The sequence below is a fragment of the Sapajus apella genome, unplaced genomic scaffold, assembly GCF_009761245.1.
Source record: "Sapajus apella isolate SASKATOON/1434 unplaced genomic scaffold, GSC_monkey_1.0 scaffold55, whole genome shotgun sequence".
NCBI classification, from domain to species: domain Eukaryota; kingdom Metazoa; phylum Chordata; class Mammalia; order Primates; family Cebidae; genus Sapajus; species Sapajus apella.
The window spans coordinates 1,260,922-1,282,618 of record NW_022436995.1 but is presented as its reverse complement, the minus strand read 5'-3'; the positions used below and the strand labels follow the sequence as shown (position 1 = coordinate 1,282,618).

General features: G+C 39.2%; 1 protein-coding gene across 1 annotated transcript; it reads right to left on the bottom strand.

Annotated features, from left to right (window-relative positions):
• Positions 1 to 764: 764 nt before the first annotated feature.
• CUNH14orf28 (chromosome unknown C14orf28 homolog) lies at positions 765 to 10,150 on the bottom strand. Its single transcript, XM_032244488.1, has 5 exons — positions 9,897 to 10,150; positions 6,316 to 6,840; positions 4,009 to 4,098; positions 2,747 to 2,881; positions 765 to 1,202 (listed from the first exon to the last, which is right to left on the bottom strand). Exons 2-5 carry the CDS (start codon positions 6,837 to 6,839, stop codon positions 1,019 to 1,021), a joined length of 933 nt encoding a protein of 310 aa, XP_032100379.1. The 5' UTR covers position 6,840; positions 9,897 to 10,150; the 3' UTR covers positions 765 to 1,018.
• Positions 10,151 to 21,697: the final 11,547 nt, after the last annotated feature.

Genomic DNA, 21,697 nt, shown 5'->3' with positions numbered 1-21,697 from the left:
TAACTATAAAATCCTAATGATTTGTATTACAAATCAAAGCTTCATGCTATTAATCACTACTTATAAGGAAGCCAGCAGACATCACTCCAAAAATTTAAGTATTCTTTTCTCTGTGTCAATATAAAACTTCACTAGGAAAAGAACTACTTCCAGGTACCCATTTCCTCTTAAATATATATTTAAAGTGCATTTCTATTGTTAGTCCAACACTAGTGAACATCCAGTTGCCTAATACCGTTTACAGTTGTTTTATCTGCAAAATATATTACAGCATTTCAAATTACATTTAAGATAAACATTTAGGATAGTTATATAATCTGTTTGTAATAACTTGAATTAATCTTGGAAACTTAGCTATCACTTAAAATCCACTGGTAGGTTTATAATACTTTAGGAAGTAGTTAAAGTAATTTGCCATTATAAAGAAACAGGTTAAGCTCAAAAAAATTTCTCATATTTTTAAAAAATTGCTGCAGGGATATTGGGCAAATCAAATTAATAAACTAAGCCATCCGTAAACTGTACATTCAAATCCATACTAGATCAAATAGTGCACTTTGGATTATAGTGAGGTAGGGCAAAGAAATATAGTTAGCTATATTTTGAACTATTAAATTATATAAACTGAAATACTGACTTTTACCTAGGTTTTACTTGGATATCCAAAAAGAAAAACTTCGAATACAGATGACAAAATATTTCTTGAATTCAAGGACAGAATTGTAAAAGTCTTTAAGGTACATATAAATAAAAAATACAAAGGCCACAAGATATATTTTATTTCAACATAAAATATGCTCATATAAAAATAACTCAGGAAATATAAAAAAAAAGAAATACAAACATTTTTGCATAGATCCTCTATATAAAACATTTACCTGGGGTTAAACACTGAAAATACACCTCTGAAACTAGTATAGTTGAACTGTTTCCTTGGATACCAAGAATACACAAAATAAGCCCTTCATCTGGGGGAGCATGGGCAGGAGGGAAAACAACTTTTAGCATCAGTCTATATTTATTTCTCTGTTGCTCGAATATAAACCAATGATGACAAGAGAAGAAACTCTGGGGGTTTATTCAACAAAATTAAATTCACATTTCTGAGCCCATCATAGTGCATCCAATGTCCATCAATCTGGAAAGCTGCAGAATAATGATGTTCCTCTTTGTTAAATAATGTGGCACCTTCCAATAAATACCTGCAAATTAAATAACATAGTATAGGAGAAAGTTATAATACTTTGTTTTTAAGATAAACATTCCTTAAATTCTTAACTAAGGAATAAAATTGACATTGTATTCTGTTACCTGAAAAAGATATCCGTCTCTATAAATCATGTAATATAATTGGAAATGTGTAAATTAAGAATTTTTGTGTTTTTTTTGAGACAGAGTCTCACTCTATCGCCCAGCCTGGAGTGTAGTGGTGCCATCTTGGCTCACTGCAACCTCTGTCTCCCTGGTTCAAGTGATTCTCCTGCCTCAGCCTCCCAAGTAGCTGGGACTACAGGCGTGTGTCACCATGCCTGGCTAATTTTTTGTATTTTTAGTGGAGACGCGGTTTCACCATGTTGATCAGGATGATCTCAATCTCCTGACTTCATGATCTGCCCGCCTCAGCCTTCCAAAGTGCTGGGATTACAGGTGTGAGCCACCATGCCCGGCCAGAATTTTTTTAAAACATATTTTAACAGACGAACTTACAACCTGCACGTTTTTTTAAAAAAAGAGTAAACATATATATAAGAAAACTTTTAAAGGGAAAATGTGAAAAGAAACCTTATTTCCTGATATGTATGCAGATATTTTTATTTATATTGACAAGTAACATTTTATGTTTAAATGATGACCACCTGCATGCTACTACACACTTCTTTGACTTTAAATACAACTTTTAGCCAGTATGTATCAGGAACAAAATACTGTGGTATTATTATACTATCCAGTATTACGTATCAGGCACTATCTTCAACACTTAGTATGTATGAAATCTTTATAATAATTGCACTAGGTTGATACCATCATCTCTGTTTTATAGATAAGAAAAATGACATGTAGACTGGTTAAGCTGCTGGCCCAAGGTTAACTTATAAAAGATGGGGCTAGGATTTGAACCCAATTCTGTCTATTCTATAGTCTACATACCTGCCCACTATGTGCACTGCTAGTAACTGACTCCCTGTAATAGATTCTGATTCTATTCAGAATACGTAAATTTAGAGACAGATATGATTGTTTTCAACTATATATATACATATATACAGATATATATATATATTTTTTTTGAGATGGAGTTTTGTTCTTGTTGCTTAGGCTGGATTGCAATGGTGCATTCTCAGCTCACCACAACCTCCACCTCATGGGTTCAAGCAATTCCCCTGCCTCAGCCTCCTGATTAGCTGGGACTACAGGTGTGCACCACCCCACCTGGCTAATTTATGTATTTTTAGTAGAGTCGGGGTTTCACCATGTTGGTCAGGCTGGTCTTGAGCTCCTGACCTCGTGCTCTGCCCACCTCGGCATCCCAAAATGCTTTGATTACAGGTGTGACTAACCATACCCAGCCTCAACAACATCTCTTAAGGGCTAGCCAAAATTATAATAGAATAATGAAATAAATTTTCATAACAGGATCAATTTTTATCCTATAATGATCATCTAGAATAATCATAATTATCTAGAATAATCATAATAGGATAAATTTTTTTATTAGTTTTATAAAGAAACAACAAAAAAAACCTACTTGTGATCAGACAAATCCAAGTAATAGGGTACATAAGCCAGATCTTCAGATTTCCAATGCTGCATATTTAAGACAACAAAAGGGGGTGCCCCATGGCAGAAAATTCGTTGGGAAAATTCTCTTAAGCCACCACACCTAAAATAGAGAACAGGCATGAACATTATTATACTTGGGACAAAGTTGCCTTTCAACACTTCTGAGTTGTCTTTATGACTTTAATTTTCTTATAATTATCTATTATAGGTATAGGTAATGGTATGGCTATATTAGTGCCTTCTATCACCTAATAGCTCTGAAAGTTTATAAGCTGTGTTCCTTATACTAGAAATGATATATTAAAACTCCAGGAAATGCTAGCTATTTCTATATAAGTTTATGAAAGTGTAACTCTACAGAACTGATAGGAATGCTTTATATTTCTCTCTATATGCTGGTTTCAATAATGGCAGAGAGGGTAAATAATATGACTCTAATTGCTTCCTTTTGTCGTTAGACTCTTCCCCCCCCCTCCGCCCACTTCCCCGTCATTAGACTCTTTTATAAGCATGAACAAATTTTGTTTCCTCATATTCTGAGGTATTATGTAGATGGATCAGAATATAGCAAATTCAATTATACAATAAAATCTTGATTAACCGGAATGCTCAGGGTACAGTATTCTGGTTAACAGACATTATTAACTAAACCAAATTAACCAGAAAACCGTCTGTTTCAGTATTTGTTGCTACAATATATTAGTTCACTTTCTGGACTTAATAGGTACAATTAACAGAACATAATTTCATCTTCTTTTGTAATTAACTAGCTATAAGATCATCCTTTTAAATATCAATTCTCATTATACAATAATGTACTCACAGAAATTGTTAAGAGATTGGGATGAATATGCTCTGCTTCTCTGAACTCTTTTTTTACTAAGTTAAGTTTTTTAGTTGTCATTTACCTCTTTCTCCTAAATGAGGAGTGCAGAAAAAAATCCAGATAACTGAGGGTCCCGATTAGCTGGGTTCCGGTTAACCAAGGTTTTATTGTACCTACTCAGCAGTAAGGAAAAAAAAAGAAAAGGCATTTGCTTTGTATTCATCAGTCAGTGGTAGTACCATATTCTATGTAGTGATACTCCATAATAAAAACACTATAAAATGTCACAGTAAACTAGATTTGTTAATAAGATCCATAAAGTACTTCAAGGAGCACATCTGCCCAGGTTTCCTTATAAACACATACATACTGTCATTTTAAACGTCTTGTCATACACTCACCCGTGCTCTTCACACAGTTCAATCTTGGAACAGAATAACTCATCCACAGCCAGTCTTATCAAGTTTCCATGTGGAATTTCTTGAGGAGGACTAAACAATTATGAAATGCATGTAAGAGCTGCTTCAACATTTTACATCTTAATATATTATTATAACACATTTTACAGCTCAATCCATTATTAGCAAAACCAATTATCCCAAGTACAGCCTCTATTATACATTTTGGAATTTCTTCCAGACAGTATAGAAATCAGTTGAACTCAATAAACACTAATGTATGAAATTTTCAAAGAAACATTCTTGTATAAACAATCCCGATATATCCAGTTGCTGTTATGTTAATCTAAAACATTTGTGAGAGGATTCAAACGAGGCAATCTGGTCTGGTGGAAGGAACTAGGACCCAGAATCAGGAGAGCAGCTGACTAAATGTAAGTAATAATCATTCTTGGCCTCAGGTACCTGATCTGTTAAAATATTTTTTTTCCTACATTACTTCAGAGGTTGTTTTAAATATAGGATTTTAAAAAGTAGGCAGAAATTAAAAAGTTATACAGTATGATGAAAAATATTTTATTAAATGGTATAAAATATAGAATTATAAATATTTCATTATAGTTTCAAAACATTTACAGATGAAAAGAAACGAGTTAAGGTATTAGGATGGGTGTGGAGGCTTACACCTATAATCCCAGTACTTTGCGAAGGTGAGGCAGGTGAATCAGGAGTTCGAGACCGACCTGGGCAACAAAGCAAGACCCCATCTCTACAAAAAACACAAAAATTAGCTGGCCATGGTGGTGCATGCCTCTAGTCCCATCTACTTGGGAGTGCTGAGGCAGGAGGATCACTTGAACCCAGGAAGTCGATATTGCAGTGATCCGTGAACACATCACTACACTTCAGCCTGGGAGACGGAGTGAGACTCTGTCTCAAAAAACAAAAAAATAAGTTAGCTGGGCATGGTGGCATACGTTTGAGGTCCCAGCTACCGGAAAGGCTGAGGCGGTGAGGTATGAGGTAGGAGGATCACCTGAGCTCAGGAGTTCAAGGCTGCAGTGAGCTGTGATCATTGCAACATTTCTGAGTTGTCTCTATGACTTGAAAGTCATTCCCACTGATAGATATTTCAAATTAGCAATACAGGAAAATAGACAAAGTATATTTCAGAGAAATGTGAGTTTAACGAATTAGGGTATGTAATGTACATTTCCAAATGGGAACAATCTACCAGGCTGTTTTTCTGGACCATGGGGCCAGATACCTTTCTGCCAACAATGTGTTTGGGTCTGTTTTTCTTCCACTGGCAATTATCCCCTTTCCAGCTCACGTCCCTTGGAGGTTTTAATGTTTCCCAACACTCCACTAAGGCTTGCCAGTTTGGATTCTGTCCCTATCATTTACTGAGCTGGAGATCTGCCTTTTCTTTGAAAGCCAGAAACACTCATCTGGGTCTTTGCACCTTTCCTAGTCAAAATAAAAGCTGCTTACATCCACATCTACATGTGAGATGCCAAGTTCTAGTTTTCTGTCTATAAGTATGTCTTGGCCATGATAAGAAAGAATACTTTTAATTTTCTTATTCACGTGGAACTAGCCCTTTTGACAGAGACCTATTCAAAGGGTGAAACATTCCAAAACAGTATTAAGTGCTCTTAAAGAGGTTAAATTTGTGACACTAAGAATCATCTATAGTCATATTAGTAAACTCAAGAGTAATATATTTTTCATATGAAGTAATTCATTACTTTGCTACTGACAAGGTTATCAGTTGGTTTTGTAAAGTAATTCTAAGATGTTTGGAGGTAATAGGCTGCAACACTGTTTTCAGGAGACCTGCAGAAGAATCTTGCATTTGTGTGATTGCTTCATGCCTAAGTAATTACAGAGGCTCTGTACTTTAACAAGTACTTTGGCAATACTGTCATTTGTCATCCAATGGGGACATATTTTGAGAAACTTATCCTTAGATGATTTCATAGTGTGTAAACATCTGAGTGTGCTTACATAAACCTAGATGGTATAACCTTTTACACTCCTAGGCTACATGTTAAAGCCTATTGCTCCTAGGTTACATCTGTACAGCATGTTACTATACTTAATATTGTAGGCAATTTTAACAAAATGCTAAGTCTTTGTGTACCTAAACACAGAAGGGTATAATAAATATACAGTATCTTACAAAACAGCATGGCATATGTGGTCCTCTGTTGGCCCAAATGTCATTATGGGGTACACAATTACATTTCTAAAGCAACATTCATTAAAAAAAGTAAAAGTGACAAAACAGCCGTTAGACCAACTTACTTTATATTAATTGTGCGCTGCTGATCTTCCTGCACTCGAGTTGGGCATCGCCAGTTGGAACAGTAACTCTCTTGAATGGTAGACATGAGATTTTCAAGATTTTTTGTAAAATTATCATGCTCATTCCCAAACAAATCAATTATTAATGAAGCTTTATGAACTTCAGATTTGTATTGCTGTTTTTCCATCTTGTCCCAAATCCAAAGTAGCTTCACAGTTGTAAAACTGTAGGTGTCCATTAAATAAAGAAAACAGTCTACAAACTCTCTACCAAAATGAAGAGAGAGTTCTCTGGGGAAATTTTCATTTTCATTAAGAATGACATATAATAACATCAAGAATCCATCTATGGTGCAGGTGTTTTTCAGTCTTATTTCAACATAGAGTGGTGTACAGGATACTGCTTTGCGGCCAGCTTTTATAGTAAAAACACCCCCCCAAGGAAGAACAGGCCTCCAAAATGATCGATCTTGATTATAGTTATTTTTAATTGATGCTTTGATCTCTTCAAACAGTGTCTTCATCCTACATTTTAAAGTTTAAAACAGAACACATAAACTTGTGACTTTGTATATTAGAAGCATAATATATTTAAATGAAAATAAATATATATAAAGACTCAAATCAAATGTGGTTATTAGGCCTCTCAACATAGCAAAACAATTTAAATGAGCCACTTTTCAGGCACTATGCATGCTTTCTGGAAAGGCCATTTAGGAAATTGCAGACTTTTTTGAGACACAGGTGGCCATTTCATAGGCTTTATATTAATTACATCGCAGATTTTATCTGTGATAGAGGAAAACCCTGTAATGAAAAAATCCTAAATGAAAATAAACATACTAAAAATATAAACTGAATTTGGTTAGACATATTCCTGATGTAAACCTCCTCCTTCTTCCAAAATACAGGGTGTGCTTCATTTTCTTGTTAATATGGGTGGTTCCATATTAAGATTCCATATTAAGAAATCTATAATGGGATCCTTAATTGGGGGTACAGAATAATGGCCATTCTGTAACCTTTATATGAACTATACTACATATTTTATATGTTGTATAGAAAAACTGTGTAAAAAAGAAAAAAGAACTCCTGTTGCTATATAGGCTAAGACTAATTCTGACGTTTACCTTCGAAAGACAGCGTGAGGAGTAATCATGAAATCTTAAGTGAATAGTAGCATAGCTAATATTGCTATTCACTTTGGGATTTTTATTTGCAACTCAGAATTGTGCTGTTAATTGTGCAATTTATACTCTAATTTTTAACTACAGAGACTATACTATCTGATTCAGAACTTGATAAATATCCTGATTATTCCGTATGCATGTTTTGAGAATGAACCAAAGCATCCTCCCTTTTGAAACTGGTACTCTTCCCCCAACCTTGAGGACTCCTAGGCACTTTGTTTTTAAAGCCAAGGAGAGTATTTTAATAAATATGTTGTGTTATATATATGTTACACAGCGCACATATTTTTGAAAGAAATGACTTCTTTTTGCAATTGTATTGAAAAAATTGCTTCACCTTACTGGGGACAAGCAAATAAACTCAAAGCATCATATTGTTTTCCAACATTACTTTTATAGAGAAGTTATGTTATGAAAAAACACATCTGAGGAAGGCAAACAGAGAAATGAGTGATTGAGATCAGCGTCTTGTTTTGACCATCTTTTCAAGTCCTGCATCCTCCCAAACACAACATGAACTCAACCCTTAATAATGCTGCAGTCCTACATGCACACGAATGTTCACTGCAGCACTGTTTACAATAGCAAAGACCTGGAACCAACCCAAATGCCCATCGGTGACAGACTGGACAGGGAAAACGTGGCACATATACACCATGGAATATTATACAGCCATCAAAAACGATGACTTCCTGTCCTTTGTAGGGTGACACGGATGAACCTGGAAACCATCATTCTCAGCAAACTGACACAAAAACAGAAAAACACCGCATGTTCTCACTCATAGGCAGGTGTTGAACAATGAGAACACAGGGGAGCATCACACACTGGGGTCTGTTGGGGGGAAATAGGGGAGGGACAGTCAGGGGGTTGGGAGTTGGGGAGAGAGAGCATGTGGAGAAATGCCAGATATAGGGAAGGGGAGCAAGGCAGCAAATCACGCTGCCATGTGTGTACCTATGCAACAATCTTGCATGTTCTTCACATGTACCCCAAAACCTAAAACGCAATTAAAAAAATAGTAATGCTGCAGTCCTATGTCTTTTATTTGTGTAAAGAAACTAAGTCCAAAACATTCTGCAACACGAGTATAATTTCACTTCTGCAATATATTAAACACACATGAACACACCGTTTTCAGCTTGAAGTAAGATACTGTGCACTCTAAAATATCCAGTAACTATATTTAGTATGAAGTGTGGATGTTTATATCTACTTGGCCAACACGCTGATTTTAGTCAACTACTTAGGAATAAGAGGGTGTGGCAAATCTGTAACCTAGGAAAACAGAAACTCAGTTTCTTAACAGAAACTGACACGTTTTGCTAACAAAAATTAAAAAACAAAAAACGATTAGGCATTCAAATACTTTAAAAACGAAAATAACTTTATGGTTTATTTCCATTAACTTTTAAAGAACTCTGTAACAAGGTTTAAGATTGATTTAAGAGCCTAAGGTCAGATTCCTAAAATATTGCATTGGAAAGGAAGCATAAATCTCTAAGATATTTTCTTCAAATTATCTTTAGACATGACCAAATGAAGTGTAACTAGCTCTGTAAAGCAATAGTCACACTCTAAGAGAATTAAACTATAATGATATATATGGCAACCTACTTTAGTCTTTCTCTGGGAAAAACAGGAGGAGGGAAAATTTGGAAGAACTAGAGGATACTAGTTTCAGCATGAACTTGGTGATTTGTTCCAAAGTCAATTGCAATAAAAATGGGGGTCGGGTGGGGAGAAATAATGGAAAGATAGCTGTAACGAGCTTTACTTAAAATTGTCTTTGCTGTTTAGCTAGGATCTGTATTGGAAGGACTAGAGGATTATTCCAGTGGCTTTATTTTCCAGACTCAATAGGCCCTCCAATTTGAATAAACTTGGAAAACTGACCTCTATTTCTCTGGCAAACATCTTTCTTTCTTGGTGACTTCTAACGGAGGCAATCGATACCCCAAGCTGGCCGTGAGGACCCCACCACTTGCCCAAGGCATTGAACGCCGGACTCCCTAAGGACTCATGGGTTCCAAAGATCCCCTCAAATCAGCGCCCGAAATACATCTCTAAAGAACAGCCACGCGGTCCCGTTCCCAGCAGCGCGGGGCTTCGGGACTGGGACCAGGCGGGCGCGAAGTGTGCGCCCCCGGGGAGCCCCCACGCTCCAGCCACGCCCACCCTGGCCCTGGGCGGCCGCGCCCGGAAGGCCTGGCACTTGAGGCGGACTGGTACCCGAGTCAGGGGCCCGCGAGTCGTCTCGGCGCCCCCGCCTCTGTCAGGGCAGTGTCCCGCCGAGTGCCCAGGACTGCGGGCAAATGGGCTGGAGGGTCCGGCCGCGGAGCGTTCCCACACTGGCCAGTCTCCGTCCACCAGGAAGCCAACTCCTCGTACCTCCCCGGGGACCGAAAACCGCCGGTGCCGCCGCACCCGTCGCCGCCGCCGCTTGCTCATGGAGAGCCCGGGCTGCTGCCACCGCCGCCGCCGCCGCCTCATCTACGAGCACCGCCGGCTGTCTCGGCCTCCCGTGGCTGAGTTCTGGTCTCTGGCACGGCCTCCATGTTACCCGCCGTGGTGGGAGCCCCGGCAGCCCCAGCGCCCAGGCCCAATCCCGCTGGACCCACGGAGCCAGGACAGCGGGACACGTCGCTTCTTATTACGGAGGAAGATTCGGCATGACCTCCGCCCCCCTCCCCCAAACCCCCCGTTTCCAGCCGCCTGACAGCGCTGCTGCGCAGGCGCGAAGACGCCCCAGCCTAACGTGCGTGTGTCGGTGTGTATACAGCATCCACATTCGTCCAATGGGAACCAGGATCAGGTGTAGGGGGCGGGACCTCGCAGGGAGGGGCGGTGTTCCAGTGTTAGGAGGTGGGTGGGGAAGCCGGAAGTGGGCAGGGTTTGCACGGAGGCGGAGCTTTATTGGCAAACCTGATGAGCTTTTTGAGGTTCGTACCACTTTAGGACTTGATTTTAGTTTGCTTCTGGGTCTTGTTTTCTCAAATTCTTAACCCAGAAAAAAAGCTTTGTTTTCTCAGTAAATTACAGTTTTAAAAGCTTTTAAGTATATACTTAGCAAACAGTTAAATTCCTGTTAAATGCCAGCTTTAGTGTTCAATTATTGGCCAATATACTGTAATTTACAGCGGAAGTTAACCCCATTTTGAAAAATTAGATTGCTTTAATTCCATTGTAAAGTTGAAAAAATTGGGTTTTGGAGATAGTAAGGTCCCACACAGCAAGTGACAAAGCTGGAAATTAACATTAGAACAACTTAATGCTAGTTTGTGGGCTCAAACACTATTTCTGTTCATTAGGGCCTAGGTTTTGCATCTCCCATAAAGAAGCAAGGCCCCATATGGCTCTGCATTTGGAGAACACAGGCCACCCTGCAAAACTACCTCTATTTCCAAATAGGCATGGAGATCTGGTTGAGATTGTCCCCATCCGCACTTTCACCATATAATGAGGGTCTGGAAAGTTAGCTCTAACCTTCTGAACACATGAGGGCTGATGAAAGAGCTCAAGGCCATCCTAATAGATCAGTGTGGTTCTTGGTCACAGGCTGAGCTTGGGGGAGGCTGGATACCTTTTTGACCAGTGTGATGGTTGGACAAAACTTGGAGGGGACCTTCCTCATGGATCTCTCTAAAAAAGTCTAGAAATGATAGAGAGACATTTATTTCTTGAGTTTTACTTCTACCCAAAAAAGAATTAATAGCTCTGGCAAAGCCTGCCCTTTTTAGTTTCCTGGGTTTTCTTATTTCTTATGGTATTTTATAGATGAGGAAACTAAGCCTCTTAGAGATTAAACTAGTGTGTTGGAGTTCACTTGCAAAAAGTTCACTCTCAATATTAAGCCTATCCTACAGGTAGAAAAGCCCTTTAAAAATGTTTGCAAATGTGAATTATGTGTTTAATTATAAATCTCTCACAAGACATGGAGTTCATTTTATACTGATTAGGTCATTGTCTTCCTGAAAACAGCCATAATATGGTGGATGATACCATTTCTGGAAGAATAGTATTGAGATTGCTCATTAAACTCTGCGAGTCTCAGCTAGCTGGAGGAAGCATGAATTCCTTGAATACTTGGATAATTCACAAACTTCACTGAGGCTTTTAAATGAAATTTTCATTCTGCATCTTTTCCACTCTCTTCAAAATCTGACATGTGAGTTGCGGGGTTTTTTAAGATAGCTTCATTGAAGTATAATTGGCATAGAATTAACTAGAAATTAAACTCGGCCTCCCGTGGCTGAGTTCTGGTCTCTGGCACGGACTCCGTGGTACCCGCCGTGGTGGGAGCCCTGGCAGCTCCAGCACCCGGGCCCAATCCCACTGGACCCACGGAGCAGTATTTACAGTGTATAATTTTTATCAGTTTTGACATATGTATACCCTCTTGAAACCATCACTATGATCAAATGAGTATGCCCATCACCCTTAAGTTTCTGCTTACCTAAGGCCCCCCAACCCTGCCTTTTTGTTTTTGAGACAGAATCCTGATATGTCACCCAGGTTGGAGTTAAGTGGTGAGGTCTCGGTTCACTGCAACCTCTGCCTCCTGGGTTCAAGATATTCTGGTATCTCAGCCTCCCAAGTAGCTGGGATTACAGATCAGTATACCTGGCTAATTTTTTTTTTTTTTTTTTGAGACGGAGTGATGCTGTATTGCCCAGGCTGGAGTGCAGTGGCATGATCTTGACTCACTGCACCCTCCACCTCCCCAGGTTTAAGTGATTCTCCTGACTCAGCCTCCCGAGTAGCTGGGATGACAGGTGTGTGCCACCACACCAGGCCAATTTTTGTATTTTTAGTAGAAACGGGGTTTTACTTTGTTGGCCAGGCTAGTCTCAAACTCCTGACCTCAGGTGATCCACCCACCTCGGCCTCCCAAAGTGCTGGGATTACAGGTGTGAGCCACCATGCCCCACCTAATTTTTGTATTTTTAGTAGATGCCAAGTTTCACCATGTTGGCCAGGCTGGTCTTGAACTTCTGGCCTCAGGTGATCTGCCCACCTCAGCCTCCCAAAGTGCTGGGATTACAGGCTTCAGCCACCGCACCTGGCCCTCATTCTCTTAACAGTGTATTTTGAAGAGAGGTTTTAACTTTTAATAAAGTTTAATTATTTTTTTACAGATTGCATTTTTAGTGTTATTTCTAAGATATTTTTGCCCAACCCAAGCTCACAAAGAAATTTTCTTATGTTTTCTTATAAAAGTTTTACATTTTCAGGCTGTACATTTAGATCTATGATGCATTTTAGATAACTTTCTTAATAGAGTTTGAGGCAGGTATCCAAGTTCATATTTGTTGTATGGATTCCCAATCATTGTAGCAATTTTTTTTTTTTGAAAAGCCTGTACTTTTTCCACTGGATTGCTTTTGTGCTTTTGTCAAAAATTAGTTGCCCAATACCATTTTATAAACACTTTTCTTATTGTCAATCATCAACCATATGTCAGACAGTATGCTAGCACTTGGAGTTCTGTATCAATAAGTGTTCTTTGGTTGCAAGGACTAGAGACCAAATATTGTTAATTTAAATAGGAAATTTATCAGAAGGAGGGGGGTTATAATAGAATTCAAGAAAGCTAAAATTTATTGGAAGGATGTGAGATGTAATAGAATTAATTTAAAGAAAATTGAAGAAAAGAAAAAATGGCTGGGCATGGTGGCTCATGCCTGTAATCATAGCACTTTGGGAGGCTGAGGCAAGAGGATTGCTTGAGCCCAGGACTTATAGACCAGCCTGTGTGAGACCTCATTTCTACTAAAAATCAAAAATATTAGCTGGGTGTGATGGCATGTGCCTGTGGTTCCAGCAACTTCAGGGCTAAGGTGGGTGGATTGCTTGAGACCAGGAGGTCAAAGCTACAGTAAGCTTTAATCATGATACTGCACTCCAGCGTGGGCAACAGAATGAGACTGTCTCAAAGAAAAAAGGAGAAAAGACAAGAGAAGACAAAAGACAAGACCTTGATTGATTAGTGGGGAGGTAGTTTCCCAAAGGACAATGAGGGCCTATTAACAGAAGAAGAAGAAATAGTGCTAGGGAGATGTCTGCTACAGCAGTGTCCAAACTTTTAAAAAATCAATACATGGTAAATGATGAGAATTAGGCAATGTGTGAGGGTAAATTGATGGGCATGAGAAAGTGTCTATATGAGGTGTGGCAAAAAAATTTATTACATTTTCTTTATGTCATTGTAAGAACAAGCAAAGTATTAGGAATGATATGGAATGCTGAATTTATATAAAACTTCTCAATAAAATCCATCTAAAATTTGATAAATATGAGCTTATTTCCATGACATGATTTTAATTTCAAATCTTTACTCAAACCTAATTATAATATACCTAAGGAAAAGTGTATATATTGTGATTATACAGCTCAATGAATTTTTACAGTGAGCACACATGATGTGTATTCCAGTTAAGTATACCTGCATAACAAATCATCCCACAAGGTAGTGGCTTAAAATAGCAATGTTTATTTTACTGATGAATTTGAAATTTAGGCAAGGCTGAAATAGCTTGAAGGCTGGCAGCCTGGAATCCAAAGTCTCCTTCTGTATTAGTTTGTTCTTGCATTGCCATAAGGAACTACCCGAGACTGGGTAATATATAAAGAAAAGAGGTTTAATTGGCTCACAGTTTTGCAGGCTGTACAGGAAGCTTGGCTGGGGAGGCCTTAAAAAAACACAATCATGGCAGAAGGCAAGGGGGAAGCAGGTACATCCTACATGGCTGAAGCAGGAAGAACAGAGTGAAGGAGGAGGTGCTACATACTTTTAAACAACCAGACCTTGTGAGAACTCACTCACACAAGAATAGCAAGGGAGAAGTCTGCCCCATGATCCAATCACCTCCCACCAGGCCCCTCCTCCAGCATTGGGGATTAACACTGGACATGGAATTTAGAAGGGGACACAAATCCAAACTGTATCACCTTCACTCTTTGGCTGTTGGTACTACCTGTTTCCTGGGACTTTTGCTGTGTCTGTGACCAGAATACTTACAAATGACATTTCCATGTGGCTCTGTACTTTCTCACAGCATGGTGACTGGGTACTAAGGTGAATGTCCCAAGAAAGAGAGCCAGATGGAAGCTCTATTGTGTTTTCTTTTTCTTTCTTTTTTTTTTTTTTTTGAGATGGAGTCTTGCTGTGTTGCCAGGCTGGAGTGCAGTGGTGTGATCTTGGCTCACTGCAACCTCCATCTCCTGGGTTCAAGAGATTCAAGTATCTCAGCCTCCCAAGTAGCTGGGACTACAGACACGCACCACTGCGCCTGGCTAATTTTTGTGTTTTAGTAGAGATGGGGTTTCACCATGTTAGCCAGGATGGTCTCAATCTCCTGACCTCATGATCCACCAACCTCTGCCTCCCAAAGTGCTGGGATTACAGGCATGAGCCATCACGCGCAGCCTGTATTGCCTTTTCTAACTATTAGTTTGTTCTCACATTGCTATAAAGAAATAGCTGAGACTGGATAATTTATAAGGAAAAGAGGTTTAATTGGCTTATGGTTCTATAAGCTGTATGATTCTGGCATCTGCTTCGCTTCTAGGGAGGCCTCAGGAAACATACAGTCATGGTGGAAGTGAGAAGGGGAAGCCAGCATGTCTTACATGGCCAGAGCAGGAACAAGAGAGAGGGGGGAGGTGCCACACACTTTTAAACAACCAGGTCTTGTGAGAATTCTGTCATGAGAATAGCACCAAAGGGAGAAATCTGCCCCTGTGATCCAGTCACCTCCCACCAGGCGCCACCTCCAACACTGGGGATTACAATTTGACATGAGATATGGGCAGGGATGCAAATCGAAACCCCATCACTAACCTAGTAACCAAAGTCATGCAGTGTCAGTTCTGCTGCATTTTGTTTGCTAGAAGCGAGTCACTAAGGCCAGTCTATATTCAAGGGGAGGGAATTGGCTTCACCTTTTGATAGGCAGAGTGTCAGAGAATCTGTGGATATGTTTTAAAACCACCACACGTTTGTAATAAGATCAAAAAGCAGAACATTACCAGCACCCCAACCTCCCCTTCCTTTCATTACCTCCCACCCCAAGAGTAACCATTATGCTGATTTCTAACAGCAGAGATTACTGTTGCCTGTTTTTGTATTTTATATAAATGGAATAATAAAACATGCGCTTTTATGTGTCTGGTTTCTTTTCCTCAATGTTGTTTGTGAGATTTATTAATGTTGTTTTATGTGATTGTCCTTATTACTATTCTGTCTTATAAATAGCACAAAATTTATCTGTCTAATTTTTTTTTTTTGATAGGTGTTTGGGCAGTTTCTAGTTTTTGGCTGATATGAAGAGATCTGATTTGAAATTCTAATACACATCTTTTGGTATTATTTATATAACATATACATATGTATGTATTTCTAGGACATGTTTTTTGTACTTTTATGTATGTAATACACATACATGTATATGCTGAGATTCATGCAGAAGTGAAATTACTGAGTTTATGGTATTACATGTTCAACTTTAGAAGACACTGCTAAGCAATTTTTCAAATTGTGCCATCTGCAGTGAGGAATCATGAACAGGATTTCTTTCTTTTTTTTTTTTTTTTTGAGACAGAGTTTCGCTCTTGTTACCCAGGCTGGAGTGCAATGGCGCGATCTCGGCTCACCGCAACCTCCGCCTCCTGGGTTCAGGCAATTCTCCTGCCTCAGCCTCCTGAGTAGCTGGGATTACAGGCACACGCCACCATGCCCAGCTAATTTTTTGTATTTTTAGTAGAGATGGGGTTTCACCATGTTGACCAGGATGGTCTCGATCTCTTGACCTCGTGATCCACCTGCCTCGGCCTCCCAAACTGCTGGGATTACAAGCGAGAGCCACCGCGCCCGGCCATGAACAGGATTTCTTAATACCAGGTTTTATCCTTGAAATGACTGACACAACCCCCTTTCAATATGTATTCATGATAATCTCCTTAAATTCTTGGAAGTTACCATTGACAGTAAGACTGGGCTCAGTTGGCTCTGTTGGCAGAATGTGGCTTCCCCAGCATGGCTGTCTTACACAGAGGCTCAGGGCTCTAACAGAGCAAGTATTTCAGTGAACAAGACCAGACACTGCGTGCCCTTTTATGACCTAACTTTGAAGGCTAGCTCAGTCTTCATACCCATAAGTAGATCATGGCAAATAGCAGAAGATAGTTTGTTACTTTTTCTTCAATTGTCAGATAATCTTTTATTGTCATTAATAAGAATTCAGGCCAGTCACGATGGCTCACACCTATAATCCCAGCACTTTGGGAGGCCAAGGCAGGCAGATCACCTGAGATCAGGAGTTTGAGATCAGCCTGGCCAACATGGTGAAACCACATCTCTATTAAAAATGCAAAAATTAGACAGGCGTGATGGCACACACCTGTAGTCCCAGCTACTCGGGAGGCTGAGGCATAAGAATTACTTGAATCCGGGAGGCGGAGGTTGCACTGAGCCGAGATGGTGCCACTGCACTGCAGCCTGGGTGACGAAGCAAGACTGTCTCAAAAAAAATTTTTTTACTCTAAACATAATAGCTCCTTCACTGAGCAGTTTAAGGTTGAAATTCTTTGTAATAATGATAGAGTTTAACAACCCATTCAAATTTTCATATCAACTACTTCAAAACAATCATGATGTTTTCCGTTAAACATACACAGATATTGCTCTACTAGTCTTTTTTTTTTTTTTTTAGACAGAGTCTTGCTCTTTCTCCCAGGCTGGAGCGAAGTGGCGTGATCTCGGCTCACTGCAATCCCCACCCCACCAGGTTCAAGCAATTCTCCTGCTTCAGCCTCCCAAGTAACTGGGATTACAGGCACCTGTTACCACGCCTGGCTAATTTTTATATTTTTAGTACAGATGGGGGTTTCATCATGTTGGCCAAGCTGGTCTCGAGCTCCTGACTTCAGGTAATTCACCCATGTCGGCCTTCCCAAGTGCTAGGATTACAGGCATGAGCCACTGCTCCCGGCCTTCTACTGGTCTTAGTAAGTCCTCTTTAGAATTCAAATTATAATGCTAACTTACATTATTAGTATTTTTCATCTCATTTTTCCAAAAGCTGAATTTTTGCTTTGAATCTATAAACTTTGTTGGTAGATGTTTAAAAAGGTCCAGAGTCCACCACAACAGATAATCCAGTGATTACCCTGGGATGTAAAAATATCTGAAAAGATGAGAGGAGAACATTGATATCTGAATTTAAAGTCATAGAGCCTGTTTGGAGAGGCTGTTACAGACAAAACCAGCCCATAATTACCCCTCAATGAGAGGCCTGGAATATCCTAAATATCCTGATATCACTTTTCTCCTCCCTCTGATAAAATGATGTGGTCATTATTTCTATTATTTTACTGTTTGAAAATGGCACCTTTTCTATCTCCCTTGCATCGTTGATTGACAGTTCTGACAGTTTCTCGTGCTGGTTGACAAAACAAGTGATTCTGCAGTGCATAAAGTTAGATCTATTTTACTCCTGTCTTTTGTGCTGTGCTTGTTGTACATTTTTACTGCTATATGGGAATTTACTAAATAATTTAAAAGTATTTATTTATTTACTTTTTGAAACAGAGTCTCTCTCTCTCTTGCCCAGGCTGGAGTGTAGTAGCAGCGCAATCTCAACTCACTGGAGCCTCATCCTCCCAGGCTCAAGGGCTCCTCCCACCTCAGCTTTTCATGTAGCTCGGACTACAGGTGTATGCCACCATGTCTGGCTAATTTTTTTTGTATATTTTTTGTAGAGACAGAGATTCACCCCATTTCACAGGCTGGTGTTGAACTCCTGGACTCAAGCGATACACCCAACTTGGCCTCCCAAAGTGTTGGGACTACAGGGATGAGCCACTGTGCCCAGCCAAATGTAAAAATAATTCATATTATCTTGCTACCAGTCTTTAAAATTTAAAATATACCCCATTTTATATATATTTTTGGAACTTATACTTTAAAAAATCTGTTTAAAGTCTTATTTTTCTGTTGGGTCTCATGTTCTTGGTAAAGTAGTCTTTAGATCAAGTTTAACATAAGCAAATACCATTTATCTGTCTATCCCAGTACATTTGCTGAGTTCCCATCATGTACTTTGGGTCCCCGAGGATCTTGAAGAAGGTTCCTGCTTTTGAAAATATGTAAGCTATATAAAGAACAATAACAACTAGGAAAGGTATGAAAATCTAATTTCTATAACTCAATTCAGTAGAACTCATAGCCTTATTATTTGGGGAAAATCAGAACACATAGGCCCTAAATTTAGTCATAAACTTTAGTGTAGATGTATTTTCCAGTAATTTTTCAGAAGAAAGCAGTAGTCATGGGGACTTAGCCCCGGAAGCAGCCATCCCTTGCCATTATATCAGACTCTGTTGCATCAAGCTTTCCAAAAATAGAATTCACATCTTCAAATTCACGTATTCCTTCAGGTGTCCCCAACAGACTTTTCCCCCAATGGACAATCTTTGACAATGTTCTTACCTTTGACAATCATTTCAACTGTGATATAGGAATTTATTCTAAAAAATCAGGGGTAGGATCAGCTCTTTCCAGCCCCTTCTAGCTTTAAATTTTAGGAAACAGTGGGTGCTGCTTCTTCCCAATGTAAAACCACATGGGCTGGTTCCTTTTTTTTTTTCCTCAGATCACAGAAAGAAAAGTAAGCAAATAAGGGAAAAATCAGATTTTAGTTCACTGAAAGTGGTTTTTTTTTTTTAATTTGCCTAAATGTTTAGTATTTCTGGTGCTCTTTATTCCTTTGCATAGATCTAAGTTTCCCTCTGGTATCACTTCAGTTTGAAGAACTTGCTTTAACATTTTCTGTAGTGCTGTCTGCTAGTACAGTTTTTAAAAATATATATATATTTATATTTTATTGCACTTTAGGTTCTGGGGTATATGTGAAGGACATGCAGGATTGTTGCATAGGTACATAAATGGCAATGTGGTTTGCTACCTCCATCCCCCCATCACCTACATCTGGCATTTCTTCCCATGTTATCCCTCTCAAACTCCCTACCCCCCACTGTCCCTCCCTTAGTCCCCCACAAAGGACTTAGTGTGTGATGCTCCCCTCCCTGTGTCCATGTGTTCTCATTGTTCAACACCTGCCTATGAGTGAGAACATTTGGTGTTTGATTTTCTGTTCTTGTGTCGGTTTGCTGAGAATGATGGTTTCCAGATTCATCCATGTCCCTACAAAGGACACGAGCTCATCATTTTTTATGGCTGCATAGTATTCCATGGTGTATATGTGCCACATTTTCCCTGTCCAGTGTATCATCGATGGGCATTTGGGTTGGTTCCAGGTCTTTGCTATTGTAAACAGTGCCGCAGTGAACATACGTGTGCATGTGTCTTTATAATAGAATGATTTATAATCCTTTGGATATATACCCAGTAATGGGATTGCTGGGTCAAATGGAATTTCTATTTCTAGGTCCTTGAGGAATTACCACACTGTCTTCCACAATGGTTGAACTAATTTACACTCCTACCAACAGTGTAAAGTGTTCCTATTTCTCTACGTCCTCTCCAGCGTCTATTGTCTCCAGATTTTTTTATGATTGCCAAAAACGTTTTTTAAGCATGGCTGCACGCTTTTTTGTGTTGTTTGTATTGAGACACTGGGTCTTTGTTCCCTCTTCTTGAATCTGGGTGCACTTTGACCTATAGAGCACAGCAAAAATGAAACTCTGACTTCTGAGGTCAGGTCATAAAAGACCATGCAATTTCTGCCTTATTCACTCAAATACTTGCTCTTAGAGCCCTGAGCCATTATGTGAGTAGACCCCTATGCTGGAGAGGCTATATTCTGGTCATTAGAGCCAGCCGAGCCCAGCCTTCTAGTCAGTCATTCCTGCCACAATGCCAGATATATAAGTAAAGGTCTCCAGATCCTCCAGACTTCCCATTCACCAGGTAAATACTATTGATGACCTCCCTTGATACTAAAAGGTGTAAAAAAAATCACCCAGCTGAATCCTGCCCAAATTTCTTATTCTCTTAATCATAAGATAAAATAAAATCATTATTCTTCTAAGCAACTATTTGTTGAAGCATTTATACATCATTAGATAAGTAGGACAGAATTGAGGGTGTTGTAATAAAAACCTAAAACATGGGCATTGCCTTTGGGACAAGATGTAAGGAAGAACTTGTGAGAGCTTTGAGGAGATTGTTAGTAGAATCCTGACAGGCATTGAGGAGGATGTCAACGAGGGGTTAAAGGAAAGTAAGGAAAACATCATTGGAAGCTAGAGGAAAGGAGGCTCTTTTCTTGTCATTGCAGATGGATTAGCAAATGTGATAACACAGCAAAAAGAAAATGTATTTAATGAACTGCTGTATCTGGCTTAGATTTCCAGGAATAATGTTTAAAGTATTAACTGTTTTTTGTTTTTAAATATCTGTCTAGACTAATCTATACTAAAGAAGAAATTATTCAATTTTCAAACAGAATTTAGAGGAATTATGCAGGAACTAGATCTGAAAATGAAATTATTTATTGTTGTTAGTTTCTCCCAGCAGAAGATGCTCAAAGTAAGATAGAGCTGCAGGGCAAAGATCAAATCCTAAGTTCTTATTAGAAAAACATGAGTTCAAGATAGAACTAATCCAAGGATGTGATTGGAAGCCTTTTGTTAAGAGTTCAGAAACAGAATAAAAGACCTTGTAAGATTCTGTAAACTTAAAATTGTGAGATGTATAAATTTAGAAAATAGAGTTTTATTTCTTATAAAGGGTTGTAGTTTGCAGGCTGGCCATCCTGACAGGCTAGGAAGCATAACCTCCAGCAGAGACAGAAAGCAAGCACTTGGTGGGAAGGGTGAAACAGAGATTTGTGCCAAGTGGTTTGGCTAAGCATACATAATCAACAGGTTGTAGGAGGAGCTATGGGTATTCACAAAGCGGGACGTGCAAGCAAAGTAAGCAAACATGCAGGTTACATGCATCCCATGTTCACTTTAGGGTAGAGACTTCACATTTAAATGCATTAGAGTTGGGCCTCATATGCCAAAAGGTGAAGCAGAGGACATGAAGTACAACCTTTGTAAACCAGCCAGAACCAGTCTATGGTCAGTGGTCTCTTATGAGGACAAAGTTACTAAAATCAGCCTCTTATCCAATCAAAGCTACAGTTGTGGCTTGAAAAACAGGGGTCTGTGTTTGGTGGTTAATG